Below are 8671 nucleotides of genomic sequence, written 5' to 3' on the forward strand. Positions count from 1 at the left end.
AGTTATCCTTTGCCTCGTATTGATGATCTGTTTGACCAGCTTTAGGGCGCACGTGTGTTTTCTAAGATTGACTTGCACTCAGGTTACCATCAGTTGAAGATTCGAGAGCCAGATATCCTGAATACTGCTTTCAGGACTCGGTATAGTCATTACGAGTTCCTTGTTATGTCATTTGGGCTGACCAATGCCCCAACAACCTTTATACATTTGATGCACAGTGTGTTCCGGTCGTATCTTGACTCGTTCGTCATTGTCTTATTGATGATATTCTGGTGTATTCCCGAAGTCAGGAAGATCATGAGTAGCACCTGAGGACTGTGCTTCAGGCTCTAAGAGAGAAGAAGTTATATGCTAAGTTCTCGAAATGTGAGTTTTGGTTGGATTTAGTGGCATTCTTAGGCCACGTGGTATCGAGTGAGGGTATTCAGGTGGATCTGAAGAAGATAGAGGCCATGCAAAGTTGGCCAACCCCATCCTTAGCTACAGAGATCCGCAGTTTCCTTGGCTTGGAAGGTTACTACCATCGTTTTGTAGAGGGGTTTTCATCGATTGCAGCCCCTATGACTAGGTTGACCTAGAAGGGTGCTCCATACCAGTAGATAGAGGAGTGTGAGGCGAGCTTTCAAAAGCTCAAGATAGTTTTGACTACAACCCCAGTTTTGATATTGCCTATAGGTTCGGGGTCTTATATGGTCTATTGTGATGCCTCGAGGATTGGCCTCAGAGCGGTGTTGATGTAGGACGTTAGGGTGATTGCCTACGCGTCTAGACAGTTGAAGATATATGAGAAGAATTACCATGTTCATGACCTTGAGTTAGATGCCATTGTTCACGCCCTGAAGATTTGGCGCCATTATTTATACGGGGTTCCCTATGAGATTTATACTGACCATCAGAGCTTACATCACTTGTTCAAGCAAAAGGATCTAAATCTGCGCTAGAGGAGGTGGTTAGAGTTGCTGAAGGACTATGACATCACTATTTTGTATCACCCGGGCAAGGCCAATGTGGTGGCCGATGCTTTGAGTCACCGGGCAGAGAGTTTGGGGAGTTTGGAATATTTACTAGCATTGGAGAGGCCTATGGCGATGGATATTCAGGCCTTAGCCAGCCAGTTTGTGAGATTGGATCTTTCGGAGACAAGTCAGGTTCTAGCTTGCATGGTTTTGCGGTCCTCTTTATTTGATCCTATCAAGGAGCGCCAGTATGGTGACCCTCATTTGCTTGTCCTCAAGTATAAGGTTCAACACGGTGATGCTAGATATGTGACTATTGGTGATGATGGGGTATCGAGGATGCAAGGTCGGATTTGTGTACCCTAATGTTGATGGGCTTCGAGAGTTGATTCTAGAGGAGGCCCACAGCTCGTGGTATTCCATTCATCCGGGTGCCATGAAGATGTATCGAGATTTGAGGCAGCACTACTGGTGGAGACAGATGAAGAAAGATATAGTTGGATTTGTAGCTCGGTGCCTCAACTGTCAGCAGGTGAAGTATGAGCACCAGAGACCGGGTGGGTTGCTTCAGTAGATAGAGATTCCAGAGTGTAAGTGGGAGCGGATCACCATGGACTTTGTAGTCAGTCTCCCACGAACTTTGAGGAAGTTCGATACTATTTGGGTGATTGTGGATCGCTGATAAAGTTCGCTCATTTCATTCTTATGTGTACTACTTATTCTTCAGAGCGGTTGGCGAATATTTATATTTGGGAGATTATTTGTCTGCATGGTATTCCAGTGTCCATCATTTCAGATAGAGATACTCAGATCACATTACGGTTCTGGAGGGCCGTTCAACATGAGTTGGGTACTCGAGTGGAGTTGAGTACATCATTTCACCTTCAGACGGACGGACAGTCCGAGCGCACTATTCAGATTCTTGAGGATATGCTCCGTGCATGTGTGATCGAGTTTGGAGGGTCTTGGGATCAGTTCTTGCCATTGCAGAGTTTGCTTACAACAACAGCTATCAGTCCAGTTCAGATGGCATCGTATGAGGCTTTATATGGTAGGAGGTGTAGATCCCCGGTGGGTTGGTTTGAGTCGGGTGAGGCTAGATTATTGGGCACAGACTTGGTTCAGGATGCTTTAGAGAAGATTAAGGTGATTCAGGATAGACTCCATATAGCCTAGTCCAGACAGAAGAGTTACGCGGACCGTAAGGTTCGTGATGTTTCCTATATGGTTAGAGAGCGGATTCTGCTTCGGGTTTCGCATATGAGGGGCGTTATGAGATTTGAGAAGAAGGGAAAGTTGAGTCCGAGGTTTACTGGTCCTTTTGAGATATTGAGGCGTGTTGGGGAGGTTGCTTATGAGCTTGCCTTACCTCCTAGCCTGGCAGGAGTTCATCTGGTATTTCATGTTTCAATGCTCTAGAGGTATCACGGTGATCCATTGCACGTGTTGGATTTTAGTTCAGCACAATTGGACAAAAATCTATCCTATGTTGAGGAGCCAGTGGCAATATTGGACAAGCAAGTTAGAAAGCTGAGGTCAAAGAATATTGCATCAGTAAAGGTTTAGTGGCAGGGCCAGCCAGTCGAGGAGGCGACCTGGGTGACCGAGCAGGATATGCGCAGCTGTTACCCTCATCTTTTCACTACTTCAAGCATATCTTTATGCTTGTTCGAGGACGAATGAATGTTTAAGTGTAGGAGGATATGACGACCCGGCCGGTCGTCTTACGAATTTACGCCCCGATCCCCCATTAACTGTTTTCCCAAGTTTATTTCTGCTATTTTGATTTGCCGAGATGTTCGGTTTTGAGTTTCGGAGAGTTTACAGACACTTAGACTCTAAATGAGAGCTTAAGTGTTGGAAAGTTGACCGTAGTCGGAACAGTGTGAAACGGCCTTGGAATGGAAATCTGATGGTTCCGTTAGTTCCGTTGGGTGAATTTAGGCTTAGGGGCGTGTTCGGATTGTATTTTGGAGGTCTGTAGCTAATTTAGTCTTGAAATTCCGAAAGTTAAATTTTGAAGTTTCATGTTCGATAGTGAGATTTTGATCTGAGGGTCGGAATGGAATTCCGAAAGTTGGAGTATCTTCGTAGTGTTTAATATGACGTGTGTGCAAAATTTCAGGTCATTCGGACGAGGTTTGATATAGACTTTTTGATCGAAAGAGTATTTTTAAAGTTTTTTGAATTCTTAGGCTTGAATCCGATGAAAATAGGTGTTTTGATGTTGTTTTGAGCGTTCCGAAGGTTGGAACAAATTTGAATGATGTTTTAGGATTGGTTGGCAGGTTTGGTTGAGATCCCAGGGGCCTCGGGTGTGTTTCGGATGCTCAACGGGTCATTTTTGGACATAGAGAATTGCAGAAAAATATTGCAGCAGTCAGTTCTGGTTTCCTTCTTCGCATTCGCGAGTGGGGTCTCGCGTTCGCGAAGAGGAGCTGGGGCTGGTGAGGAATTAACGCTTTGCGTTCGCGAAGTATCTTACGCGTTTGCGAGGCTGTGGGACTTTGTGCCTACGCGTTTGCGAAGGCAGTCTCGTGTTCGCGTAGGAGAAGAGAAATGATCATCGCGTTCGCGGCTCAGGCATCTCTGTTGTGAAGAGGGAGACTGGCCATTGTAACTTAGTGCATTGCATTCGCGACCGTAGCCTCGCGTTCGTAAAGAAGGAAATACCTGGGCAGAATATAAAATTTCAAAATCGAGGGTTTAACCATTTTTATCAAAACTTAAGCTTGGGAGCTTGGATTTAAGCGATTTTCAGAGATATCAATTGGGTAATGATTATTAACTCCTTTTTGCTTGTAACCCACTAATCTAAACATGAATTCTTCATTAAATTTCGGAATTTGTATGAAAATTTGGGGAAGAGTTCTTAGACTAAAAATTTAAGTTTTGATTGGGGATTTGACATTGGATTTGGATAATTTTGGTATGGTTAGACTCGTGAGAGTATCAGAATTATGAAAATATAAATTTTACCCAATTCCGAGATGTGGGCCCAAGGGTGTTTTGGTCATTTTACCTAATTCGCGTATTAGCTTAGAATTTAATTGTAGAATTAGTTACTTGAAGTATTATTTACAATATGAAATCGAATTGAATAGATCTGGGCCATTTGGAGTCAAGTACTCGTGGCAAGAACGTGGTCTCGGGTTGATTTTGAGCCGGTTCGAGGTAAGTGGCTTGTCTAACCTTGTGTGGGGGACCTCCCCCTTAGGATTTGGTATAATTGGTAATTGAAATGCCTTGCACGTGAGGTGACGAGTGCGTATTGATGCTAATTGTTAGAAATACAATATTCATTAAGTAATCACTAGTATGTTTCCTTTCCTGTTTTTATTACTTGCACTATTAAGCCTGTTGTTAGCTTAAGAAAGCATGTCTATGTGACTTAATTGCTTTATTTGCTCAACCTACCTCACCTGAATTCTGTGCACCATGCTAGGCTAGAATCACTTGTTGCCTTAATATGAAATTTTGCCATTTCTGTATATTTTCCTATTGTTGCTGTGTATTTAATTTTGGGACTACGGATGTGGGATTCCGGTAGCTCCCCTTTGTCTGTTTATTTTGGGACTACGGATGTGGGATTCCGGTAGATCCCCCTGCACTGTTATATGGAACTACGGGAATGCAACCGGTAGATTCCCCCAGTACTAGGTATTTACATTTGGGACTATGGAACGAGATTCTGATAGATCCCCGCGCACTATGAGTTGGACTACAGGACGAGATCTCGGGAGATCCATTGGATATGTACATATAGGACTACAGGACGGTATCCTTGGAGATCCCCAATTGTTATAATTAATGCTGAGCTATATTTCTTTCCGTGTTTACCTTGCTTCTGTATAGTTGTTGTTGTCCTGTACATCTTGTGTTATTTTACTGCTGTACTTATTTATACTATTTTGTTCTATACTATTGATCTTTATATTTTATTTAACCTTAGTAAGGCCCTGACCTTCCTCGTCACTACCCGACCGAGGTTAGGCTTGGCACTTACTGAATACCGCTGTGGTGTACTCATGTCCCTTCTGCGCATGTTTTTCATGTGCAGATCCAGTTACTGTGACTCTGTCCTATCACCCTTGAGGCGAGGCGACTGCTCCAGCAACTTCGAGGTATATCTGCCGCATTCACAGACCGAGGAGTCCCTTTCTATTCTAGCTTTAAACATTTGCCCTTCTGTATTTCTTTTCCTTGTTAGATATTCTAGAGTTAGACTGTGTAGTGATCCTTAACTTGTGATTCATGGGTTTCCGGGTCTTGGAAGTATGTATTGGTTTGAGAGTTAACTATTGTGTATGCCGAGCAGCATTTTTAAACACTGTTTTATCGTTCTTCATTCTGTTTTAAATTTTTTTTATTTCGCACTTGGTTTATCTTCTGCAATTTAGGCTTACCTAGTCGTAAAGGACTAGGTGCCATCATGATGGTTCACGGAGGGCGAACCGGGGTTGTGACAATCAATATCCACGAAAGGTGGAAAAGTGGAGGCAGGAGTGGTAGAAGATGTTGCTGAAGCATAAGAGAAGATGTGTTCATGGAATACCACATCCCTAGAATAAAAGACATAAGAGTTGCAAAGGTTCATGAGTTTGTAACCCTTTTTGCCATAGGGTTATCCTAAGAAAAGACTATGTATAGCTCTAGATTGAAACTTGTCCCTTCCAAACTTGGGAAAAGTTACAAAGCATAAACAACCAAAAGACTTCAAATAAATATAGCAAGGTGGACGTCCATGCAGTTCTTCATAAGGGGAAATGTTGTTTAAGACAGTTAAATGCATTCTATTTATCAAGTAGGTAGCAGTTAGGACATAGTCGCCCCAGAATTTGAGAGGAAATTTAGATTAAAAAAGGAGGGCTCTAGAAACTTCCAGCAAATGTTTATGCTTTCTTTCCACAACTCTATTTTGTTGTGGTGTATGTGAAATAGTAGTTTAGTGCAGAATACCCTGGCTGCTAAAGAAAGAAGCAGTTTCAAAACTGATGCCAAGCTTATCGACATTATCAGACCTGAAAGTTTGGACTGAGGATTGAAAGTGTGTTTTGACCATAGAGGTGAATGCTTAGTACAGAAAGGGCATTGCCTTTACAAGATAAAAGATGAGTCCAAGTAGCTCTGCTATAGTCATCAACTAAAGTTCAGAAGTATCTAAAACCATTGTATGTCCTAGTATTGTAGGGTCCCTAAACATCAATGTGAACTAACTGAAAAGGAACAGTAGAATGAATATGACTGTCATAAAAAGGTAATCTTTGTTGTCTAGCCATTGGAGAAATAGAGCATATGAAAGACTTCTTGGAAAAGATTTTATCAGATAAAAATGAAATAGATCATTCTATGAAAAGGCATATGACCTAATCTTTGGTGCCAAATAAAATTTATTTTATTCATAGTAGGTGTCTGATTACATGGTAGATTATTTAAAGAAATTGGAAGACAATCAAACTTATTGCAAGAAACAAAATTTGAAAGAAAAGAAGAAATATGTTGAGATGGAAACAAGTCAGCATCATGATGCAGATAGTATAATCTTCCAGCAGCCTTACCAAATTACCAGTGGCCTCTTCAGAGAAGGGCCCTGTAAAGAACAAGTAAATTTGGTAAGAATAGCTATACAATTCAGTTGAGATATCAGTTGATGTATAGAAATTAGGTTAAAATGAAAGGAAGGCACAAGAAGGACATTAAGTAAAGTTATGTCATGCTTGAGATGTAAAGAACCAGTTGACAAAACCTTAACTTTATATTCATTAGGTAGAGTGACAAGAAAGAGTTTAGGTAAAGGTACAAGGTTGTGAAGTAACTGTTTGTGTGGAGTCATGTGATTTGTTGCCCCTGAGTTTAATATCCAAGGGTTTACACCTAATTAAGAAGATGCACATATGTTAGAAGTAGTAGATTCTATAGCATAAACAGTGAACAAACCTGCAAAATGTGCAAACTCAGATTCCTCAACATGGAAATTGTCAGAACCAACACTAGGAGACACCTTGACTTGTTGGAATAAAGTCAACAAGTGATGATACTATTCCTTTATGAAACCATGAGCAGAATTCTCAGCAGATGGTTGTGGAGAAACTATAGACTGATTGATTGGGATGTCAGACTAGACACAGGAGGCTGATTTCTTGCCTTTGCTAAATTCAAAATCTGCAGGAAAACAATGCAATCTGCAGCATTTCTCCATTGTGTGTCCAGGTTTCTTGCAGTATTTGTAAGAAGCAGAATTGTTCTTTTTGGAGTTAAAATTGATACTTTGATTGAAATTTCTATTTGGTGTGGTTGAGGATACAAAGAAACATGCAGATTCATTGGGAAAATTTAGAATTGAAGCTTGAGTTTCTCTTTGGATCTCATCTTGTTGCAACAGAGAATAAGCTTTGCTTATTGGTGGTAAGGGATTCATGAGCATGATAACACTCTTCACAGTTGAATGTGAGTTATTTAGTCCATTTAGAAATTGGAATAGTTGTTGATCCTCTATAAACTTGGGAAGAGCCCCACAAGAACATATGGAGCCTATATATGAGGAATTTAATTCATCCCAAAGACTCCTAAATTTGGTGAATTAGGTGACAATATCAGATGACCCTTGGACAGTTGAACTGATTTCTCTCTGAATTTAAAGATATTTAGACCCATTGGATTGTCCAAACCTTTCATTAATGTCAGTCCAAACCTCCTTTGCAGTTATAAAATACATGACACGTGTGGTTGTGCCTCTGGAAACAGAATTGATGATCCAAGATTTCACCATGTCATTATATCTCTCCCAATAGGAATAAAAGGGAGAGTTGGCAAGAAGTTGGGCAATTCTCCCATCTAACATGCCTAATTTGTTTTTAGCATAAAGAGAAGTAAGCATGCTACTCTTCCATAGTACAAAACCATGTCCATTGAATGGGACAGGTAATAATTGGCTACGCGGATTGTCTGGCGGGTACACATAGAAAGGGTGAGAGGGATCTAGTGTAAAAGGAGTAAATCCTGCATTAGTGGGAACTGAGGGTGAAGTGATGTTATCTCCATGACTACCCATATTACCTCTTAACACAACCTAATTGACATAGTAATAGACAATAGGCTCAAAAGGATTACATGCAATTTGTTATATACATGAATTTCCAAACTACATAACCTAAATCACATCAGTATAAAACTTCAGAGTTGTAGATTAGATCAATATTACCAGCCTTCTTCTCAAAACCCGAAGAAGTAAGGTCTTCGTGCAGAACTCAAACTCTAGCTTGAACTTAGCCCCAAATCGCTTGAATCCATTATGAAATCAGTATTTCCAATCGACTTAATTGATGTAGGAAGAGATTCCAGTGAAAGCCCCAAATTTTTCGTCCTGTAGTAGCGGATTCACCGAGTTCTCGAACTTTAACCAAAAGGAACGATTCCAGTGAGATCTTCAATCGATTTACCGTTGAAGATGAAGCTCTCGTGACGAGGAATTAGAATCCCCTCTCTGATACCATATTAAATTGAAGCTCAACGAGCTACGATGAATCCATTAGAGGTAGACCCTAGAAGGGTCGAGAGAGAAACATATAAATGAATATTAGAAAATATCTGTCTTGTAGTCTAATTTCTCACTTCGAGCAGTATTTATATTTACAAGGAAAAAAATGAGAAAAAATGAAAGAATGTATAATACATTAATATTCAGTACAAAAAAAACTGGGTGTAATGACTCGGTC

General features: G+C 40.7%; 1 protein-coding gene across 1 annotated transcript; it reads right to left on the reverse strand.

The window, feature by feature from the left end:
- Positions 1-7074: 7074 nt before the first annotated feature.
- Positions 7075-8007, reverse strand: LOC142165731 (uncharacterized). Its single transcript, XM_075224093.1, has 2 exons — positions 7625-8007; positions 7075-7522 (listed from the first exon to the last, which is right to left on the reverse strand). Exons 1-2 carry the CDS (start codon positions 8005-8007, stop codon positions 7075-7077), a joined length of 831 nt encoding a protein of 276 aa, XP_075080194.1.
- Between the last annotated feature and the right edge of the window lie 664 nt (positions 8008-8671).

Source organism: Nicotiana tabacum, chromosome 11 (assembly GCF_000715075.1).
Source record: "Nicotiana tabacum cultivar K326 chromosome 11, ASM71507v2, whole genome shotgun sequence".
NCBI classification, from domain to species: Eukaryota; Viridiplantae; Streptophyta; class Magnoliopsida; order Solanales; family Solanaceae; genus Nicotiana; species Nicotiana tabacum.